We start from the raw sequence: 23,745 nt of genomic DNA on the forward strand, positions 1-23,745 counted from the left end.
TAGCAGGTGGTGGGACAGAACTAGGCCACCTCTCAGATGTGTGTTGCTTCCAATCCAGTTGCAGTTCTCTCTCTTTCAGTGCTGCTCCCAAGCTTTGTACATTTTGTTTTCTTACAAAACCTGCAAAAGCTGAAAAACAAGTTCTAGTAAATGCACGCTGAGACTTTTCCTTCTCCCTTAGTGTTTCCTCCTCGACTGTACTCAGAAGTCTGCATTTTTAAGCCAGAGTGATATTACTCTTGCCTTGAATACTAGTAGTATATTCCATTTAGAAGTTCTAAAGCTTGGGGGTGGGGCATGCATGCCCTTTCAGATAATTTTAGAGAGTTTGTATATTCCTGGTTCCTGGAAAAGAGTACACATGTAAGGTTCAGCTTTAGCAGTGGGACAGCATGGATGCAGGACCCAGTGTCACCCACGTACTCAGAATATGCCCTCACTTGACAAGTTACACAGCTCTTTTGGGTTTCAGTCCTCTTACCTGTAAATTGAAGAAATAATTAAAACATGTAGCTAGTGATACCATTGTCAAGATTAGAAATGGTGGTTATTTATTTATTTATTTATTTGGAGACAGAGTGTTACTATATTGCCCTCGGCAGAGTGCCATGGCATCATAGCTCACAGCAATCTCAAACTCTTGGGCTTAAGGGATTCTCTGGCCTCCGCCTCCCAAGTAGCAGGGAGTACAGGCACCTGCCACAACATCTGGCTATTTTTTGTTGTAGTTGTCATTATTGGTTAGCTGTCCCAGTCCGGGTTCAAACCTGCCAACTTTTGGTGTATGTGGCTGGCACCATAACTGCTGTACTACGGGTGCCAAGCCAATGGTGGATATTTATAATTTGTTGTACAGGGCCTATAATGAGTTGCCATTTCAATGTGTTAGCAATTACATAAGAAGATAATTATTAGATTCTAAAGGTATAAATAAGTAGTATATTGAATTTTTTTATAAATTGGAAACTGCTGATAATTAGTTTATTAGTGTATTTCACATTATCTTCCTAGATGTTGACTTATTTTGCTGCATTTGAAGTATTCTTTGAAGAAAATTTGCCGAAATTATTTGCTCATTTCAAGAAGAACAACTTAACTCCAGACATCTACCTAATTGATTGGTGAGAAAGAATCTCCCGTATGGTTTCAGAATGTTTTCTTAGTACCTGCTGCATTTTTCACTGCCGGCTGCTTTCCCATCCTGCTTTTTAGCCTTCCCTGACTGCTTTGCCCTTGAGCTGCCCTTAGTTTTCTAAGCTTGATTTTATTCAATTGTCCTGTCCAGCATGTGGTGAGTGCTGATGGTGTTGGAGTCCAAAGTAAAGAAAGTCAGTTGGGTTCATGATAGATCTTAAACACCAACCCATGGAGCTTAGGCAAGATTGCCAGGCCAGAGGGGATGGTGGGAGACTTGAAGAGCAAGAAGGGAAATAAGATTTTACAAAAAGAAAAAAGAGAAAGGAGAGGGGGTGAGTAAAGGGAATATTGACCAAAAAAAAAAAAAAAAAGAGGCACCAAAAGAAGACAGGAGTAAAATAGGTGTATTGTAGGGTAGTTTGACCATCTTAAAAAAAAACCCAACCTCTGGGGGTGCTGGGTTGGGTGGTTCCCTTGAGGTCAGCAGCTCTTTGCCAGACTGTTCAGCACCCCACCTCCACCAAGTAGACAGGAAAGACAGAAATACTATAAATCAAACCGAAACAAACAAAAACCCTTATCGGATAAAATTGGGGTAAAAAACCAAATAATAGGGCAAAAGCACTAGCAAAAATGAAGCTCTTATTAAAGAAGGCAACAATGGAAAATTATATTTAAAGTAGAAAAATGAAGAAAGAAAAGAGAAAAAAAAGAAAAATCTAGAGGAAAAATGTTAAAATTAGAAAAGAAAAAAACCAACCAAAAACAAAGCAGTATATGTATCTTGCTGAATATTGTCTAGGCAACAGGTGATCTTCTGGGGTATGAGATGTTAATCACAATGCTGATACAGCTATATGAGATGGAGACTGGAGGCCTCTGCTTATTTCTCAAACCCTGCAGGGTTGAGAGCCTAAATCTCTCCTCAGTCCACTTAAAAGGCACTTTAAACTGTTAACCTTGGCTAAGCAGAAGATTTCCCAGGAGAGCACTTGTCACTAGGATCTCTCCTGAAGTGTCTGCCCGGTCATCCAGGGCATCGAAACCTGCTACACCCTATGCCCCTGAGGGCTGAGGCTGCAAGGCAGCTCTGCTACTGCCAAACACTGAAATTTCCGCTCTTCCCCAATGTCTGTCCCAGCCTTTGGCGCTGCTCAGTCACTAGATCACTTGCCCAGGGTCTCCCAAACAAAGTCTTGCTCTGTGTTCCTGAGGGTGGAGCCTGTAGGGGCAGTTCTCCCACAATGGCTGCATGAGTGGCCCACAGTCAAACAATATTAGCTGTTTTTAGACTCAGCAGCTCAGTCCAGGGCGCTAGACAACACTTAAAGTCATCCACTCTCTTGCCCAAGTTCTCCCAGGGTAATTCAACCGAGTGCCCAAGTGCAAAAAAACAAAAACAGCCACATGGAAGGCCTTCCCTGTTGGGAATCTCGCTGCTGTTGTAATTATAGCTATGGCAGCCACTTGCTAGTTCTCCACTGCTTTTCTCATGCTCCTGGGGTCCAGAAGTCTCTCACTGTCTTCCTGTGTCCCCAAAGGGACAGAGCGCTCGAGCCAGAGATGCCTGGGGTCTTCTCTCCCCAATCTCACCACACTCAGTTGCAGGAAGGTGTTACTCGGCTGCCATCTTGCTCCTTCCTTTTCCTGTTGCTTTTTAATGGCAGAATTATTTGGAGGCATGAGTAGGTTCAGTAATAGATAATCTTGAATTAATAAAGATATTCCATATCATGAATAATGTTTCTTGATGTGGTGTTTACTGATACTTAGAGATCCTATCATTCCATTGCATCTCTGCTTTAAAGGAAAGGTTCAAATGAAATGACTGTAGGAAGTTTCCATTGCAGCTGGCACATAGTTCATTTGTAGCTTTAACTTCTGGATTACAAGTCTTTTCAAGATTGCTGAATTGCCAAGTACCCAGAAGCATGCCTGGCACACGCTGTGGTGGCCTTGGGGAATGTGTGGAGGGATAGCATTCCTTGCCTGTATGCAGCCTGGCTTGGCCAGAGATAGAACTGTGTCTGTTGGCTCTGCTGAGTGCTGGGACAGAGATATTACAATGCCACTGGGCTTGGTGTAGAAAGTACTCTGGGGGGCACAGAGGTGGTTAGAAGTGCCTGATTGCTTTCAGGATCAAAGTTGTTGTGTTTTATTTTATTTTATTTTTTAAGAGATAGGGTCTTGCTCTTTCACCCAGGCTGAAGTGCTATAGCAGGATCATAGTTCACTGTAGCCTCGATCTCCTAGCCTTAAGTGGCCCTCCTATCTCAGCCTCCCAAGTAACTAGGACTGCAGGTATGCACTACCTACCACACCTGGCTGATTTAAACTTTTTTTGTAGAGACAAGCTGTTACTGAGTTGCCCAGGCTAGTCTCAAATTCCTGGCCTCAAGTGGCCCTCTTTGCTTCTGCTTCCCAAAATAAGGTTTATAGGGGGTATGCCACCACACTCAGTCAACTAAGTTTGAACTGAGTCTTAAATAACCACCTCCAACATTTTTTTTTTTTTTTTTTAAGAGACAGAGTCTCATTTTGTTGCTCTTGGTAGAGTGCTGGCGTCACAGCTCACAGCAACCTTCAGCTCTTGCGCTTAGGCAATTTTCTTGTCTCAGTCTCCCAAGTAGCTGGGACCTCAGGCGCCCCCCACAATTTTTTGTTGCAGTTTGGCTGGGGCCGGGTTTGAACCTGCCACCCTCAGTATATGGGGCTGGCACCCTACTCACTGAGGCACAGGCACCCCCCAACCATCTCCAACTTTTAACAAATATAATTCTGTGTTAGGACTTTAATATTTTATTTAAGCCTTCCCAAATCTGATGAGGGCTAAGGAGTTAACTTCATTCTTATCTGGTGCTGTGGGTTCCGTTTGAGTTTTAGGAACACAAAGAGCATTGTGGCTGGGCATGGGGGGCAGTGGCCACTGGATAAGCCAGCTGGGGGCAAAGACTTGCTTTTAGGAAGGAATAAAGATGGGAAATTAGGACAGTTGGAAATTGTCGGTGATAGGCCTTGAAGATCCAAGTCTCTGGTTGTGGCTTCTCAATGGGTGAGACCAGTAGGGGACTTTGACCCTTTTACTTCAAGCTAAAATTTTCTTTTCCACAGCCTCCCTTTATATGCAGTTTCCTTGTGTAGAATGAAAATGACATTTGTAACCTCCTCTGGGGGCTGTAGTAAGGATTGAATTGAAAAAAGCAGATAAGTAAGTGCTTCCTGTTGTCTGCAGCCTGGGGCTTTCTAACTAAGGCAGACGCAGTTCTGTTCTGTGGACACTGGTGTCCTCCTCACAGCTGGTTCCTGAGAACCAGCTTTTGCCTCCGTTTTGCCTCCGTTACCCTGAGCTCACCTCCTGCTTTCCCCATAGTGGTCTCTTGCTTGCCTGCAATCTCAAGACAAGCAGTTAGAATAGACCTTGCTAGGTCAGAATAGTTTCTGGGAGTCATGGAGGCTTGACAGGAAAAAACTACCCCTTTTCCTCCCATGTATGTTATGGGAGAAGCAGATACAACACACAGCTTACATCTGGTGTCTTGTTAAGTCAGTACCCACCTCATTAGTTTAGTAACATAGAAATACATTATTTAGCCTTTGCTGAACTTATACCTGAAATTAACTTTCTTTTTTACTTTTTTACATTTAAAAAAGGAAATTAAAAGTAATATTTAAAATTTTTTTACTTTCCTTTTTACTTTAAAATAAATTATTATTATTATTGTTTTGTTTTTTGTTTATTGTTTTTTTTGAGACAGAGCCTCAAGCTGTCCCCCTGGGTAGAGTGCAGTGGCATTACAGCTCACAGCAACCTCCAACTCCTGGGCTCAAGCGAGTCTCCTGCCTCCGCCTTCCAAGTAGCTGGGACCACAGGCGCCCGCCACAACGCCTGGCTATTTTTTGGTTGCAGCCGTCATTGTTGTTTGGTGGGTCCGGGCTGGGGATTCGAACCCGCCACCTTAGGTGTACATGGCTGGAGCCTTAGCGGGTTGAACTATAGGCGCTGAGCCAAAAATTATTATTTTTGATAAGTAATGTGATAACGTGCAGTGACCCAGGGAGAAAACATAAACACTCCTTGGGAGAGGAGAACTCTTGCATTCTCTCTTCCTACTGTAGGAAGAAGGCTGGGAAGTTCTAGCAAAGGCAAGGGGGCCTGCCCTACTGCTTGCTCTTTCCTTGTGTATATTCACCTGCCTGGGAGCAGGATGGAGCCCAAGGGCACTGGGGAGAAGGAGATTCAAAGGCCTTGGCCCAGGAAGAGTGGTGGGTGGACACTTACTGCTTATTCTGATTGATTCTCATCCCATGGCAGAGCTTCTGTGGGCCAGGACAAAGCCAGCTGTTCCCTTCTGGGGCCAGTAAGCTGAAGGCTAGTGGGCTCTTCAGCTGTGTGAGAGCTGAATGAGAGAATTGTTTCAATGGCCTGTCCACAGCTGTCTTTGGCATCTAAGTGTGGTTTAAAATGGAGCTGAGCATTTGAAAGCTCCAGGTAATGATATGGGAACACTTCAGAGCAAGCCCTGTTGGAAGAGAGGATGGAAGGACAACACCCTCATTGTTCAGAGACTGCTAGGGACAGAGACCTCTGTCCTTGAGGTACTTGCAGCCTGGATGGAAGTAGCCTTGGACAGCTAGGTTCTTGGAGTGGAGCCCTGTGGCTGATGAGGCCACTGTGCAGCACCCACAAGAGCAGAGGTGCCCTGGGGAAGGTCCCTTCACTGAATGCGATGGGACATCTGTACCTCACTGGCACTACACTGTCTCAGTGATCCCTGGGGCTGGTGTTGGTGATTGTTAGGAAAGGGGGGTGCCTGAGGTACAAGGTGAACAGTTGAAACTCTGCCCAGCCAAGGGTTAGGAAATAGCCTGTCAAAAAATGATTGTCTAGGCTGAGACCTGGCTGAGGAGACATTTGCCAAGTGAAAGCTGAGAACTTTTTTCCTTTTAGAGGCTCATTTTCAGTTGGGTGCAGTGACTCACACCTGTAATCCTAATACTCTGGGAAGCTGAGGCGTATGGATTGCCTGAGCTCACAGGTGCAAAACCTCTTCTCTAAAAAATAGCCAGGCATTGTGGCAGGCGTCTGTATCCCAGGAGAGGCTGAGGCAAGAGAATCTCTTGAACCCAAGAGTTTGAGGTTGCTGTGAGCTATGATGCTACAGCACTCTACCGAGGGTGACAAACCAAGACTTTGTCCGAAGGAAAAAAAAGGCTCATTTTCTTTATGATACACTAACATTCAAAGCCATAATAATTCCATTACAGTGTAGAAAGTTGCACTTTTCTGTTGTGAAATCCACATAAAGTGATCAATTGTCAGGTGCTATTTCAGCAGCGCTGACAGTCCTCACTCTGACCCTTGCAGTCTTGTGTTGATGTGGTACTGTGCATACACAGACGTCCTCACATGTGTGTTATGGGCTGGCCCAGAGCCCTCCCCTGAATTCCACATCAGTTATCCACATGGATGCCTGACTCAAACTGGACATATCTCAAAACTCAGTGCTTAACTTCCTGCCCACATCCAAGGTTCCACATTCGTTATGTGACCTCTCATCCTGTCAGTTGCCCAGCCACAGATCCAGCACCCTTGGCTCCCTGATTCTCTCTCCCGGGAGCTAAACGCATTCCAAATCTGACACAGTCTGGCTGTGTCCACTGCTTCTGCTGTGCTTCACCCTGGCCTGGATCCTTGTGACCACTGTAGGCTGGTCTCCCTGCTATAGGCTCCTCTCCTCCGACACTCCACTGGTTTCCCGTTCAGAATAAAACCTAAAGACCTCATACTAGCTGGAGGGTCCCCCTCATCCTGGGCTTAGGTGATTCTCTTGCCTCAGTCACTAGTAGTTAGGACTATAGGCACCTGCCACAATGCCTGGCTGTTTTTTGGTTGCAGTTTGGCGAGGGCCGTGTCTGAACCCGCCACCCGCCTACCCACTGAGCCACAGGCACCCTCCTTTGGGCATCTATATTCATTTTCTTTGCTATTTTTTGCCCTAGCTGACTGGCCTTCCTTGAATGTGCTGATACTGTCTCCTGTCTACAAGCTTCTGGACACACTCTCCTGGCTTGCTGTTTCCTCTCAGTGGCTTACAGAAGTGTCGCTTTTCAGCAATGTGCTCTTCTTGGCCACCCTGCCTAGAAGTGTGTGTATGTGTGTACACGGACTTACTGCAAGGACACACCCCTCCTGGCACTCCTCATTCTCTGTTTATTTGTCCCTTTTCATGCCCAAGGACAGGGAATATTGTATGTTTTGTTTGATGTTCTATGTCAGGGGTCCTCAGATGTTTTAAACAGGGAGCCAGTTCACTGTCCCTCGGACAGTTGGAGGGCTAGACTGCGGGCCCTGGGACAAGTCGGCTGCTGACCAGGACAGGCAGCGGTGGCAAAAACACCCGGCGGGCTGGATAAATGTCCTCGGCGGGCCGCATGTGGCCCGCTGGCCGTAGTTTGAGAACGCCTATTCTATGTCCTCATCACCAAACAACAATCATTAGCATATTATAGGTCTCAGAGGGATTTATGATGAAAGGGCTGACCTGCTTAGTGTCAGCAGAGCAGAGGTCTGAGCCGGTTATCTCATGGAGAGAGGGGACTGAGCAGGCAAGCACTGTGGCCATTGTGTACAGCATTCTAGATCATTCAGATGGCAGATTAATTTTATAAAGTTCAGCACCTGTCTAAAGTAGTGTTTGGAGACCTACCATACAAGTCTGAATTAAAGAATATTAGGCTTTTAAAAGTTTATTTTTTTAATTTTTTTAAAAATAGTTATAAATTATGTTTATTTTAACATTCTTTTTGTTGTTGTTGCAGTTTTTGGCTAGGGCTGGGTTTGAACCCACCACCTCCAGCATATGGGATCAGCGCCCTACCCTTTTGAGCCACAGGCGCCACCAAAAAAGTTTATTTGGAGGGTTTTGGAGGGCAAAATATTATGTTATAGAAATTTTTTCTCTTCTCTGCCTATAGTTACTTTGTTTTTCCCATCTTATTTTTTTAAGACTCTGCTTATAAGATGTCAGAGTGTGAGCTCCCTCAATGAACTGGCACTCAGGAGATCACACTGCTGTATTATTAGATCAGTTCTTTTTCATTGTTTAAATTTTTAAATTATTTTATTTTTAGAAAAAGGGTCTTGTTCTGTTACTCAGGCTGGAGTGCAGTGGTGCAGTCATAGATAACTCCAGGCTTGTCCTCCTGGGCTCAAGTGATCCTTCTGCACCAGCTTCTTCAGTAGCTGGAACTACAGGTGTACACCACCACAGCCAGCTAGTTATTTTTTACAGAGATGGGGATTCACTGTGTTGCCCAGGCTGCTCTCAAACTGCTGGCCTCAAGTGATTTTCCCACCTTGGCCTTGGAATTATGGCACCACACCCATCCCTTTTCCATAAGCATGTTCTGGATACAGTTGAGAATATTACTGATACTGAGAATAGAAACAGAAGATCTCTTTCATCTTTAACTATATTTTCTAGGCCAAGTGATGAAATTGTTTTCTGTTTTTGAGATAGTAAGAAGCTCAGGCTGGAGGCTTGTTGTGACTTTTAAAACTAAAATTTCCGACCAAGGCTGTGGCACTGTGTTGCCTTATAGTCTGAAGAACAGTGGAGCAGAGCCAGACATTGGAGTCAGGGTAAAGGTCTGGCTCTATCACTCCTGTGGGTAAACTTGGGTCTGTTTGGTGTATAGGGCTGCAGCTCCTTTCTCTCTCCCAGGGGGCTCACTGCCAGATGAGGGCGTGCTTCTGGAGACCTAGTATAGTATACAGCAGACCCTCTCCTTTTATTGTTCGTATCATATAAAGGTTTTCTGTGGCATCTGTCTATTCTGTCATGTGAGTTGAATGAAATCTAAATTGTTACAATGTTTTTGGCACTTGTGTTCCTAGCACTGTGGGAGCCTGTGGCGGGTAGATTGTTTGAGCTCAGGAGTTTGACACCAGCCTAAGCAAGCACAAGACCCCTTCTCTACTAAAAATAGAAAAAACTATCAAGTGTCCTGGCAGGCACCTGTAGTCCCAGCTACTGGGGAGCCTGAGGCAAGAGGATCTCTTGAGCCTAGGAGTTTGAGGTTGTTGTAAGCTATGACCCCATGACTCTCTACCATGGTGACAGTGAGATACTGTCTCCAAAACAAAAAAATTGTTGTGTTTTCCTAGAATATTTTAGAGCTCTGAGGTGCTGAGGAGGGACAGCCTAACATGTGACTGGTCTTACTTGACAGCTATGTTGAAGACATTTCCTTAACTGTTCCTCTGTGTCCTGAAGAAAAGGCTTCTTCTAGGGCAGAGTGCCCTGTCAGGGAAGAGTTGGGAATAAACTTTATCCTGTAATCTGCTGCATACAGAAAGACCACGCCCCTGAGACTTGTGAGCAGATTCGCCAGCACAGTGTAGGTTTTTCTGGGGTGGGGGTCTAGTGTAGGAAAGTCAGAGTCATGCTGGGGAGCTTGAATGGCATCACCTCCTGCTCCAGTCGGCCCTGTAGACTAAGTTCTGCACCTCAGGTGCTCCATGGGCCCAGTGTTGTCTCCTGAGCCAGCACAAGAGACACCAAGTCTGTGAAAGAGGAGTTCCAGAAGAGATAGAGAATATCCCTCACCTAATTGGGAATTGCCACTTAAATGAATACTGGTAGTGATGAAAAGATACTGAGAACCACTAACATCTGTGAAATTCTAAACCAGATTGGGAATTTGTCAGCTCATTTATTTGTTCAGTAAAGCTTGCCAGATGTACTCTAGTAGATGCTGAAGAGTGGAATGAATTGATCAGTCTTTCTGGGGAAGACTGCAGGGAGTAGGGTGCACAAGTAAGCCCCAGTCTAGGGGGGGTGGAGCCCAGAACCAGGAGGTATATGTAGCCAGGTCAGGGTGAGGAAATACCTATAGAGATTGGCAGCTGTGCTGAGTCTTGTAGCTGAGGTGGGAGCACCAGCTGTGTGCTCGCTCTGTGGTAGGCACTGGACACGGTATTACTAAGATAGGAGACCCACCCACCACAGAATAAGCACATAGTAGGTGCTTAGTATTTGGTTTTTTTTGTTTGTTTTTTTTTTTTGCGACAGAGCCTCAAGCTGTCCCCTTGGGTAGAGTGCCGTGGCATTACAGCTCACAGCAACCTCCAATTCCTGGGCTCAAGCGAGTCTCCTGCCTCGGCCTCTCAAGTAGCTGGGACCACAGGCGCCTGCCACAACACCTGGCTATTTTTTGGTTGTAGCCGTTGTTGTTTGGCGGGTCCGGGCTGGGGATTCGAACCCGCCACCTTAGGTGTATGTGGCTGGCGCCTTAGCTGGTTGAGCTATAGGCGCCGAGCCGATGCTTAGTATTTGTTTCAAGCAGGAGCAATCAGTATCAGTAATGTGGAGCTTGTAGGGTGTTTGAGGTTCTGTGCAAAAGGGGTAATGCTGTCTTCTGTAAAATTGTGGAATTGCCCTTCATAATGAATGCAGGTCTGGTGTCCCCCTTCCCCTGCCCTGCAGCCACATACCATATGAAAGTGACTGACTCTGCAAGTGCTTTTCATGGATTCAGACTGGAATTCAGAGTTGTGGGGTTTTTTTGTATCTTTATATCATCCCAAATCTGAAAAATTTCAACTTTGCTCCCAGGATTTTTACCTTATATAGTAAATCTCTGCCCCTCGATCTGGCCTGTCGTATCTGGGATGTGTTCTGCCGAGATGGGGAAGAGTTCTTGTTCCGCACGGCCCTGGGCATCCTGAAGCTGTTTGAGGACATCCTGACGAAGATGGACTTCATCCACATGGCCCAGTTCCTGACCAGGCTGCCCGAGGACTTGCCTGCAGAAGAGCTGTTTGCTTCCATTGCCACGGTTCAGATGCAAAGTCGGAACAAAAAGTGGGCTCAGGTGAAAAGATGTTTCTGTTCTCTTGTTCCCACAGTAGCCTGGGACACGGTGTAACTTAGGGAGGACGCTTTCTGAGAAAGTGGCAGAAGAGCCGGTTTCAGGCTTTGTGCAGGGTATCTTGGGCAAGTCATTCCTTTCTTTGGGCTGCTGTCAGTGGAGCAGTGTGGATAGTAAAAGCCTCCTATCTGCAGTGGCTCCAGGCTGGTGGGAAGTCTTAAGTTTGCCATCTAGTGCCTTTTGCATGTTAGAAGGCATTTTATGACTCAAACCACCACCATCTCCCCTTTAAAAAAAATAAGGCCAGAGACAGAGAGCAAAGAGAACTCACTCACTGAGCCCCCATGGGCCACATTGATGGCAAGCTGCAGTGTGCTTAACGAAGGAAAGCAGATGATCTCCATTCTACAGGGCAGGGCACCGAGAGGAGGGCTGGCCAGCTCTTCTAGCTAGCTCCAGCCGGAACCTCATATCTGTTCCACACATCCCTCTTAGGTCATTTATCTGTGGGACTGGCCAGTGTTGTCTGGTTCCAGGTTTTTTTTCTTTTTTTCTTTTTTTTGACATAGTCTTACTCTGTTGCCTTGGATAGAGTGCTGCGGCATCATAGCTCAGAGCAACCTCAAATTCTTAGGCTCAAAGCAATCCTCTTGCCTCAGCCTCCAGAGTAACTGGGACTACAGGTACCTGCCGCAACGCCCAGCTAGTTCTTCTGTTTTTAGTGGAGATGGAGTCTCGCTCTTCTCAGGCTGGTCTTGAACTCCTGAGCCTTTGGCCTTCCAGAGTACTGGGATTACAGGTGTGAATCAACATGCCCAGCTTGGTTCCAAGTTTTATAATATTAAAAAGGAGCCAGGCTTGGTGGCTTATGCCTATAATCCCAGCACTTAGGAGGCCGAGGCAGATGGATTGCCTGAGCTCAGGAGTTTGAGACCAGCCTGAGTCAAAGTGAGATCTTGTCTTTGAAAAATAGCCGAACACTGGTGGTAGGCGCCTGTAGTCCCAGCTACTTGGGAGGCTGAGGCAAGAGAATTGCTTGAGCCCAAGAGTTTGAGGTTGCTGTGAGCTGTGATGCCATGGCACTCTACCGAGGATGACCAAGTGAGACTCTTGTCTCCAAAAAAAACTTAAAAGGAAAAAACTAACTTTGGTTCCTATTCCTACATGTGTTCGGTATCAATCCCTGGCCCTAGTTGGTTGATCCATGTGAAGGCCTATATACTTTTCCACATATGCCAGGCAATGCCTGTTTCTGGTTTAACCTTTTTATTAATGCAAATCTTAGACATACACAAAAAGAGAGTAACATAGAATAATCCCCATGGGCCTGGCCTCCTGCAGTAATGTGAAGCACAGCCCGTCCTGTTTCAGCTCTATTCTAATTGGTCCTAGTGTTTTGAAGTGAGCCCTAGGCAGGCAGTGTGTAATCTGTATGTGTTATGTGTCTCTAAACCAGTGTTTTTCAAGCTTTTTTATCTCACAGCACACTTGAACTTACAGTTAAACTTCTGCAACACACTTAAATTATGTTGATCAAAAAAAGAAAAAAGAATAAGAAAAAGAATATACTTACTGTGCTTTGAACTTCTTTGGAAAATAATGATTTAAAAATATTTTGCAGCACACTAGTTGAAAATCGCTGCTCTAACAAATTGTGGTATGTATACCTTGGAGTACTATTCACCCATAGAAAAAAATGGAGACTTTACATCTTTTTTTTTTTTGAGACAGAGCTTCAAGCTGTCCCCCTGCGTAGACTGTCGTGGCATCACAGCTCACAACAACCTCCAACTCCTGGGTTTAAGAGGGTCTCCTGCCTCAGCCTCCCAAGTAGCTGGGGACCACAGGTGCCTGCCACAATGCCAGGCTATTTTTTGGTTGCAGCTGTCATTGTTGTTTGGCGGGCCCGGGTGCCGAACCTTTTTTTTTTTTTTTTTCAGTTCAAAGCATTTATTCGGGAAACTTACTTGCAGAATGCTGCAGTTGTGCTATAGATGGACAGCAAAAGAAAAGGGGTGTTTTACCCTGGTATGATAGCAGCCAGCAGGTCGGAATGTGGGGTTTGTATTAGAGCTGAAGGAGTTTGGCTCAGGGCTAGGACTAGTTTCTTTCAGTCGGTGTTATGGACAGTGATCTAGAACTGTCAGTGCCTGGGAATGTTGAAGGCCCCAGTGTGGATTCAAGCCTACTGGGAGAAAATAGCATCTGGCTGGATACAGAGTAGACAAGGCACTGTGATTTTTGGTCAGGACACAGAAAGTGGCATGATCTGGGACACCCTATACTCTTTCATTCAATCCCAGAGCTCTCTTGCTGCCCTACTCCTCAGCAAATCAGGCATAGGGAATCATATTTTTAAAGATACTAGAGAGCTGTGGAAGAAATACAGACTAGAAGAATTAAAATTCCAGAAGGGAAATGGCCCATCATTGGTGAGTCAAGATCGTTTTCTCAGAGGACATTGGCTAATTCTAGACAGAGGGAGTCTAGCGTGGCATAGGCAGAGGAACCCTTAAAGTAAGAGAGAAATCAACAGAATAGCTGAAGGTTGTAGAATGTGGTGAGACTGACAGGGGGCCAGAAAGCCAGGGCCAGATTTACATCTTTTGTGTTTACCTGGATGGAGTTGAAATACATTCTTCTTAGTAAAGTATGGTAAGAATGAAAAAATATCCAATATACTCAATACTAATATGAACCAATATGTAAATAATTACCTACTCACGTGAACAATAAAACACAAATGTAGTCTAGTAGGTGTGCAAGGGGGAGGACAGATGGCAGGAGGAGGGAGGGTGTTTGGTGGTATCTTATCTAATAGATGGATTCCACGCCCCCTGGGTGAGGGGTTCCTTTACAACCGGAACTTTACCTCTGAAGTGAGATCAATACAATCTAAAAATTTGCACCATCGTGTTAATTTGAAATTAAAAAAAAATTGATGGTGTGTGACACACCTTTTGGGGGCAAGACACAGTTATAAGAGGGACTTTACTTAACAAATGTAATCAGTGTAACCTGGTTTCTTGTACCCTCAACGAATCCCCAACAATAAAAAAAAAAGATTCAAAAAGAAAAAAGAGTGTCAGCCCCATAGTACAGTGGTTATAGCACCGGCCACATACACTGAGGCTGGCAGGTTTGAACCCGGTTTGGGCCTGCTAAACAGTGACAACTGCAACAAAAAAATAGCCAGGCATTGTGGCGGGTGTCTGTAGTCCCAGCTACTTTGGAGGCGGAGGCAAGAAAATCGCTTAAAGCCCAAGACTTAGAGGTTGCTATGAGCTGTGACGCCGCGGCACTCTACCTAGGGCAACACAGTGAGACACTTGTCTCAAAAAAAGAAAGAAAGAAAGAAAGAAAATTACTGCTCTAAACCATAAAAGTTCTTTTAATATAACTACAACTGTTATCACTCAAAAGTTACTAATACCTTCCTATCGTCAAATATCCAGTTTTCAAATCTCTTGATTGTTTCACATGTCATAAATGGCTTTATAGTTTGAGTCAAGAACCTAATAAGGTCTGTGCGTTGGGATTGAAAGCTCTTTGATGTCTTCTTAGAATACATGTGCCACTCTCTCTTCTTACCTTCTACCCCCCAACCTTATTTGATATGTAAAACAGGTCATTTGTCCTATAACATTTCCCACTATATGGACTTAATCTGGGTTGTTTCCGTGTGGGGGGGTGTTTAACATATTTGTTTATATTTCTTAATTAATTGATAATTTGATCTAAAGATTGTCAGGTTTCAAGTTTGTTTTTTATTTGGCAAGATTACTTCCTAAGTGATCAGGCTGTCTCTCTTTGATCTTACTATTTACTATTTATTTTCATAACAGCTTTGTTGAGGTTTTACATACCTGATGTGTTATCTGTACACTGTGATATATGTATGTACCATAAACTTTGCCCTTTTAAAGTATACAGTTCATTGACTATTTACTTACTAACCAGAGGTAGGTTTCTTTCACCTGGGCTTTCTGACTGTCCTCTCCTGCCTGTCCCTTCCATTCCTTGTCCCATTAGATGAGGCTCTGGCTAGTGTACTCCCTCCCTGTGGGGTGTCTTAGGAAGAGCCATAGCTGCTGTAATGTGACCTAGGGTAACACTGGGAAATGCACTCCTGGTTTTTCTATTAAAATAAAAAAATTATTAAATGGCTCAATTTGTAAAAAAGGAATAAAGTAGTGTTACTTGATACCACATGGATAAACCTTGAAAAACTCCTGCTAAGAAACCAGACACAAAAGAGCCCAGTGTTGTATGATTCCTTCATGCACAGATCCATAGCAGTGAAATGTGTAGAGACAGAAAGTAGATTAGTAGCTGCCTAGGACTAGGACAGGGGGGATTGGACCATAGGAGAGTGGTAGCTGAAGGGTTATAGAGGCGTTTTCTTTCTTTTTTCTTTTCTTTTTTTTTTTTTTTTTCACTATGTCACCCTCGGTAGAATGCTATGGCTTCACAGCTCACAGCAACCTTAAACTCTTGGGCTTAAGTGATTCTCTTACCTCAGCCTCCTGAGTAGCTGAGACTACAGGCGTCCGCCACAATGCTCAGCTATTTTTGTTGTTGTTATTGTTGTCGTTGTTAGCAGGGCTGACCTGGCCTGGGCTCAAACCCACCAGCCCCCAGTGTAATATGGCTGGCGCCCTACTCACTGAACTATAGGCACCGAGCCTAGAGGCGTTTTCTTGAAGTGACAAAAGTGTTGTAAAATTGACTGTGGTGACGGTTGCAAGTATCTGTGAAGATACTGAAAACCAACGAGTTGTGTACTTAAAATAAAAGAGTTATATGGTATCTAAATTGTATTAAACTGTTAAGAATGGCTGGGAACCGTGACTCACACATGTAATTTCAGCAATTTGGGAGGCCAAGGTGGGAGAATTGCTTGAGACCAGGAGTTCAAGACCAATCTAGGCAACATAGCAAGATCTCATTTCTATTAAAATAAAAATAATGTAAAATAATAAGATGATTAGACAAGCAGTGCTGGTCCTGGTGCTTCTGCCATGACCACTGCCTCGGGACTGCTCCAAAACTGTTGGGAGTGACTTCAGCAAAGCTGGCCAGGTTTTTCCAAGTCCTCCTTGGGGGCCAGTGTTAGCAGTCCAGGATCCAATCTTACTTACAAAGCCAGTAAATGATACAAGTGGAAGTAGGCGAACTCCACCCTTTGGGATAGTGGCTTTTGGGTGGCAGCTTCCCCAAACAGCGTACCACTAAAATTAACCATTATAAGAGAAGAAATCCTCAAAAGCTTATTAAAGTACAGAACAGTATAGACATGTGTCCTGAATGTGGTCACCTGAAACAGAAACACATCCTTTTTGGCTGTTGCTGTGAAAGTGCTCAGAGAGACTGAGGAGGGGGCTCTTTTAAGGCTCCCTCGGTGGAGACTGTGGTGCTGCACACAAGAGAGACGTCATCTGAACAAGATCTGGCAGGGAGGGTAGTTGACCCAGCCAGGAAGTGGCCATCCTGCTTCACCCAGAATTGACACCCGGAATATTAAAAGAAGCGAACTTCGGCTCGGCGCCTGTGGCTCAATCGGCTAAGGCGCCAGCCACATACACCTAAGGTGGCGGGTTCGAATCCCCAGCCCGGGCCCGCCAAACAACAATGATGGCTGCAACCAAAAAAATGGCCGGCACTGTGATGAGCGCCTGTAGTCCCAGCTACTTGAGAGGCTGAGGCAGGAGACTCGCTTGAGCCCAGGAATTGGAGGTTGCTGTGAGCTGTGATGCCACGGCACTCTACCCAGGGGGATAGCTTGAGTCTCCGTCTCAATAAAAAAAAAAGGAAGCGAACTTCACAGAGAAATATTTTTCCAGGAAAACAGTAAAATAAAAATTGTCAAGCGATCCCTTGAGCTTAGAAATTTGAGGTTACAATGAACTATGGGTGACTGCACTCCAGCCTGGGTGATAAAACCCTGCCTTACAAAAATATATATATATGTGTGTGTGTGTGTGTGTGTGTGTGTATACACATATATATTTCACTACACAGAGGTTACTAAGAAAAGTTTGGAGACAGACTGTGTTACAGTCCATTATTTCATTTCCAAGAAACGCTGTCACTGTCACCAGTGTCCTTTCTGATCTACCTGTGCAAGTTTTAACTTGTGTGGCTTATTGGTGTTGCTGGAAAGGCTTCTTTTGTTTCTTTCTGTGTGGCCTTTATGTTTCTTGATTTTTTGGTTTGTTTGTTTGATACAGTCTTACTGTGTCCACTGGCTAGAGTGCCATGGACTCAGACTAGCTCTCAGTGACCTCAAAGTCCTGAGTTCAAGAGGTCCTCCTGCCTCAGTAGCTGGACTACAGGTGCCCCACCAAAATGCCTGACTAGTTTTTCTATTTTAGTAGAGACAGGGTCTCACTTTTGCTCAGGCTGGTCTCAAACTCCTGAGCTCAGGAGATTTTCCTACCTCAGCCTCCCAAAGTGCTAGGATTATAGGTATGAGCCACCTTTGCCTGCCTCATTACTTGATTTTTGTGTATCTCAGTACTTTGGTAATGACCTACATACAGTGATAGACATATAGTGACAAACACACACATGTCAGGTGTGATCAGGGCTGGCTGTATAATTATCAGGGATCCAGTGAGGGAGAAACACCTTTCTCTGGCTAATAAATAAATGGACAATGTAAATGGAAATGTAGGGCCTTTTGTTTGAAAATTATTAAAAATGTTAAGGTGGCGATGGGCACAGGGTCATGTGACTCCTATAGAGGCTGTGTGTTCATAAAGCCAGCCTTGTGTGTGAGGGTAAACTTTGGAATCTTTCTTGAGTCAGTGGCTTGTAGTGGTTTTCTGAAGTAACCACAGAAAGATACATCTTTCCTGGTGGCCTTTGTTCCACATGTTCCTGCCTTGACTTTCCAACTTGTATAGTCATTGGCCTGCTGATCTCCTTTCCATTTCCTTTGCCAGTTTTTCCTCAGAGATGGAAGCCCATTTATCGCCCTCTCTTACACATGTGCACACCCACACAGATCACTCCATGTACAAGCACACTGCACACTCACACATGCACAGATTGCCACCCCACATGTGCACGCAACTATGCACCTGCACAAATCATCTTTCTCCATTTGTAGGCATTCACATCACTCCCATGTACATGCACACACATATACACACCATGGATTACTTCCCATGTCTGTGCACACACTGCACACCCACAGCTATCACAAATCAGCCCCATGTATATACACACACACAACACACACAGATCAGCCTTCTGCACACGCACACACTACACACAGATTGTCCCATGTACATGCACACTACATACACAGATCATCCCCATGTACACGCACACACCTGACAAATACAGATCAGTCCCATGCACACGCACACACCACACACACAGATCAGCCCCGTGTACACTCACACACTACACACACAGAGATCACCCCTATGTACACGCACACACTTCACACAGATTTGCCTCATGTATGTGTACGCCACATCCAGATCAGCTCCATATATATGCACACACTACACACACAAATCACCCCATGCACATGCACACACCGCACACACAGAGATCAGCCCCAGGTACACAAACACTGCACACACAGATGAGCCCCATGTACACACACTGCACACACATCACCCCGTGCACATGCACACACTTCACACACACAGATCAGCCCCAGGTACATGCACAAACTTCACATAGATCACCTCTCTGCACATATACCCACTTGACACACACATACGCTTACAAAGAAAAGGATTAAGCCCTAATCTGCCATTTTGCTTCTTGCATTTTGGGGGCTAGGTAAAAACTGTTGTCTAAAACTAGGAGTTATTTGAATGCAGGACATTTTCTTTTCTTTTTTTTGAGACAGAGTCTTGCTTTGTCCCCCTGGGTAGAGTGCTATGATGTCATAGCTCACAGCATCCTCCAACTCCTGGGCTTAAGCAATTCTCCTGCCTCAGCCTCCTGAGTAGCTGGGACGACATGGTGCCCGCCACAATGCCCGGCTATCTTTTGTTGCAATTGTCATTGCTGTTTTAGCTGGCCGGGGCTGGGCTTGAACTGGCCACCCTCGGTATATGGGGCCAGCACCCTACCCAGTGAGCCATAGGCGCTGCCTGAATGCTGGACATTTTCTAGTTAATGGAATTGTGATAGAAGTTAGTCCAGTGGCGGTGGGACATCAGTAACTTTTAAGTAACTGTTTAGTCAGGATCCCATTTACTTAGAGGTGGATGGGGACTTTTATCTACTGTTATTCTTTTACTGATGTTTATTTGACATTTCCAAATGTTTCTGCTTTACTCCTTGTAGTTTGTGACTGAAATTGGCCTAGTGCCTGGCTTCAGGCAGATAGCACTGTACTAGCATAAACTCATGGGCTCAAGCACTCTTCTTGCCTCAGCCTTCTGAGGATGGCGGGGAGTACAGGTGCCTGCCACCATGCATGGCTAATGTTTCTATTTTCTGAAGAGATGGGGTCTTACCTGCTCAGACTGGTCTCTAACTTCTAGCCTCAAGTGATCATCTTGTCTCGGCTATCCAGAGTGCTGGGATTACAGGCATGAGCCACTGTGTCTGGCCTTCCCTTGATTTTGAAATGAGACGGATCTGGGTTTGAATCCATACAAGCTGTTTGACTTTGAGCAAGTCACTTCTGAGGCTTCTGTTGTTCAAGTCTCTTATAATGGGACGTCAGTCTTCCTTAAGCATTTTGTGCAGTTGAGCAGGCACTGTGGACTGCCCTGCTTGAAATTCAAGCATTCAAGAAATGGAGCCCATTCTTATTGTCACTACAGTTAAGCATTTCCCAAGGGTGGAATGTTTTTAAAAATAAAGGTGTTGACCTGAGCTGTAAGAACACAGAGCAGAGAGCGGACTGGGAACGTGCAGGAACGCAGGTGGGAAGCGCCTCCAGAGAAGGCAGGCTCCTGGGGATGTAGGGGCAGGGTCTCTGAGCAGTCAGGAGGGCCCAGAGCTCCTCAGTGTCCTGGCACGGAGGCCTGGACTTTTGTGGTAGCCTTTGCTGGGCCAGAGCCAGCAAAGAGATAAGCCCCACATCTGTGGGTTGGTGTGGTTCTGTAGTTATTGGGAGTGAATGTGAGACACTAGCCCAGAGATGGCATGGTCAGGTGTGCGTGTTGGAAAAATCACTCTGGATGTAGGTGTGGAGGCAGCCTGGAGGGCAGAACTGGCAGAAGTGGGGAGCTGGAGAGCCCAGTTTGGAGGCTACTGCTGTTCTTCTGTACTGTTTGTGGCAGGATGTCTGGGGTCAGTGTGTGCTGTAGACTAACCACAGACATCTTCCCTGTGACTCCTAGGTACTGACTGCTCTGCAGAAAGACAGCAGGGAAATGGAGAAAGGGAGCCCATCCCTCAGACACTGAGGCTGCAGATGTGACGCGCGCTCAACATGGAGGCAATACTCCAGCGGCACCCGTGTGGTTTCAGACTGACTCCGGGCAATCTAGAAGAACCGGGCCTCTTTTTGATTCCTAACCCTGGAAACACTGGAGTTGGCCTTAAACAAAACAAACAGGAAAAACTTCTAAAGAATTAAACCAAGGCTTAGCCTTAAGAAGCTCAGTGAACAATGCCCTGGTGTTGGCCACAGCCAACCACTATGTTTTCTGCATGGTTTAAAGATAGGGCAGTGGCTAACTTCCTCCCTCCTTTATTTCAGCAAAAGTTAATTAAATTGTCATGCTTTTATGTCAACAACTGGAAAGTACATTACAATCTTTCTTATCCAGGAGCCTGCATGAGAAATGTTATTTGGAAGACCTAAGAGATATTATTGGTTCATATTTACGTATTTTAGATAAAAAGGAGATTGAGTTACTGAGGTAATCTTTCCAAAGCTGGAGGTTATGTTCCTAAAACCCACCTACCAAAGACAGCACTAAAGGAAAGCAGGCTCTCTGAGGAAGGTGCTCAGTGCCCATGGGCTCCCTGGGAATCAGCCCAACCTGCTTGTTGACATTTTATCATGTTGCCCTGACAAAATTATAGCAGAAAGGCTGAAATACACACTGAGGTTCCAGTGGGGACCTGCTCTCTGAAAGATCACTCCTTGCGTCTGCTGAGCAAGGGTGGAAAGTTTGAGCAGGAGGACCGATTTGCAAAGAAGGCCTGTGGCAATACAGACAGGTTTAGGAGTTGATGGAAAACAGAATGACAACAGCTCCCCTTTGAGTAAAATGTTGGGGAAAGAGAATGTGGAGACTTGCCCTCTTCCATCCTACCTGTTTTTATAGAGGTCGGTAAAATAGCACCACCACCACCCACCCCACCCCCACTACTCCTGTGCTCTAAGAATGTTCTCCTTTGCCTCTGTCCCCTGAATAGCTGCTCCGTCCTAAGTGCCAGTGAGGCCCTCCTTGCACTTTGGCTTTAGAATAAATGCTTCCTACCCTGTTGTAGAGGTGGGGGAGTGGGCAGCATCTGACAGCCCAGACAGCCCAGTCAAAACTCGAAGTATCTGGACCATCAGCCCTTTCCCATTTGAGCTGGCTTTCCCAAGGTCATTGGTAAATTTTATGTTCTAGCTTTTCCTTGGCTAATTTTGAGAATTTTGTATAAGAACTTTTGCTATCCAAATCGACAGACATGAACAGTTTTTGCACAGAATAGCCTGAACAACAGGCTAGTGTCTGTGGAAGCAGGCTCCTACATGATGTAACCAGCTGGTCTTTGGGAGCGCCCAACAGACCAGGTTTGGAGGCACAGTGAGCTGTGCAGGAGTGCCTCCGTATGGTCTGCACTCTACGGCCCCATAGCCATACATACTGCCCACAGGGAGCACTCCCATGGCTGATCTAGTTTCTGATTTTGAGGCGTCTTTGGCTCCTTCAGTATAGCATGCAATGGGAGATGGACTGGGGGCTAGGGAGTAAAGCCTAACTGTGGCATTATTTTTCTAGATTTTCTATTGCTGCCATACAGCTAATGACTCTTCTAGGTTCAGTAACAAGTTGCCGACCGCGGGGTCGTCCTCATGCCTTCCATCCCAACTCTGAACCGTGTGCCATTTGTCCTGGAATCTCCTTTCTTCCCCTTCTATTCTTAACTGACTCTCCAGGGAGGTTGCTGAGCACCATGGATACCTTTCTGCCTCAGCCTTTAAATGCTGACTCGCCTCCCCTCTTGGAGGAGGCGTCCTGTCTTCACTGGAGGTCTTAGCAGCCTCCAGACCTAGCCATTTTCTGACATCTGGATGCTGAATGTAACCCAGGCTGAGCTGGGCTGCGGGGGTGGGGGCTTGAGCCCTGTGCACTGTTGCTCCTTGCAAATGTACTTATTTTTGTTCCATGATGTGGGTGTTCTGTTCTTTAAAGATGTATATATTTTCTTACTGTACATAAAGATGTTCCTTAAGTCATACAGAAAGAGATGCAACAAGGGGCCTGTACAGCTCGTTTAGAATGCAGTTGTAAACTGTGTGTGTATTCAAAACTCAGCTCTTAGCATTTCTTGTCAAGCAGTTTGACACAGATCCTTTTGGATAGTACCACCTATGCATTAAGTCCTTAAACAGAATTCGATGCCAATCTGGAATGTACACCATATCTGGAGTTCAGAAAAGTTTTTTTTTTTTTTTTTTTTTTGAGACAGTCTCAAGCTGTCACCCTGCGCAGAGTGCCATGACATCACAGCTCACAGCAAACTCTCGGGCTTAAGTGATGATTCTTTTGCTTCAGCCTCCCAAGTAGCTGGGACTACAGGTGCCCATCACAATGCCCAGCTATTTGGTGGTGGTGTTGTTGTTGTTGTTGTTGCAGTTGTCATTGTTGTTTTCTAGCTGGCCCAGGCTGGGTTCAGACCCGCCAGCTTTGGTGCACATGGCTGGCACCCTACCCACTGAGCTATGGGCGCTGCCCAGAAGAGGTTTTATGACCTGTTCAGGGATTATTTGAGGTCTTGGTAGTTCAGTGCATTCTCTTCAGAGGCCAGAAGCTTCTGAGTCTCCGTCTGGGGTCACTCAGTCCCCCACAGAGGCTGCCTTGGGCCGTGGTGGCGTGCCTCTCTTTCTGTGTCATTGCTGAGGCCACATGGGAACAGATGCTGCCAGGCTGTGCTTGGGAACTCTGCACATTCTACTTCAAATGCCCTTGGCTTTTGGAGTCTCAGACTTCAGCCTGGGACTATTGCAACTTGTGCACAAAAGTGAGTGCTGCCTCTCCCCAGTCACTGAGCTCCCCTGTAGAAACACTGTTCTTTCACAAGGGACTTTTTAACTGCTCAGTTTTTGACTATTTTAAATAGTTTGCTGAAAACTCCTTATAACACTTGCTACATATCATGTTTTGATTGGCTTGTACAGTTAACCTTTTATTTAGTAAAGTGTATCTAAGTAGGACTTTTTTGAACTGTAAATAATGTGGTTTTATTAAATAAAAGTCATATAAAATTGTTACTTATGTTCACTGTAGTTTGATTTAAAGTTGGAATTCTTGGCTGGGTGATGTGGCTCACACCTCTAATCTTAGCACTTGGGAGGCTGAGGCAGGTGGATTGCCTGAGTTCACAAGTTGAAGACCAGCCTGAGCCAGAGCAAGACCCTGTCTCTAAAAAATAACTGGGCGTTGTGGCAGGCTCCTATAGTCCCAGCTACTTGGGAGACTGAGGCAAGAGAATTGCTTAAGCCCAAGAGTTTGAGGTTGCTCTGAGCTGTGATGCCACAGCACTCTACTGAAGGTGAAAAAGTGAGACCTTGTCTCAAAAAAAAAAAAA

The 23,745-nt window shown here is 45.4% G+C and overlaps 1 protein-coding gene across 2 annotated transcripts in view; it reads left to right on the forward strand.

The window, feature by feature from the left end:
• Positions 1 to 22,634, forward strand: part of TBC1D14 (TBC1 domain family member 14) — a 60,261-nt gene extending 37,627 nt beyond the window's left edge. Inside the window, exons 11-13 of one of the 2 annotated variants that reach the window (XM_023518743.1) lie at positions 1,012 to 1,121; positions 10,755 to 11,013; positions 20,334 to 22,634. In XM_023518743.1, the coding sequence (XP_023374511.1) occupies positions 1,012 to 1,121; positions 10,755 to 11,013; positions 20,334 to 20,399 (435 nt within the window). In that variant the 3' untranslated portion in view covers positions 20,400 to 22,634. The remainder of the gene's footprint in view (positions 1 to 1,011; positions 1,122 to 10,754; positions 11,014 to 20,333) is intronic. The other variant, XM_012810984.2, reaches the window with a different exon arrangement.
• The last annotated feature ends 1,111 nt before the right edge of the window (positions 22,635 to 23,745 follow it).

This window comes from Otolemur garnettii, unplaced genomic scaffold (assembly GCF_000181295.1).
Source record: "Otolemur garnettii isolate 467f Iridium unplaced genomic scaffold, OtoGar3 scaffold00146, whole genome shotgun sequence".
NCBI classification, from domain to species: domain Eukaryota; kingdom Metazoa; phylum Chordata; class Mammalia; order Primates; family Galagidae; genus Otolemur; species Otolemur garnettii.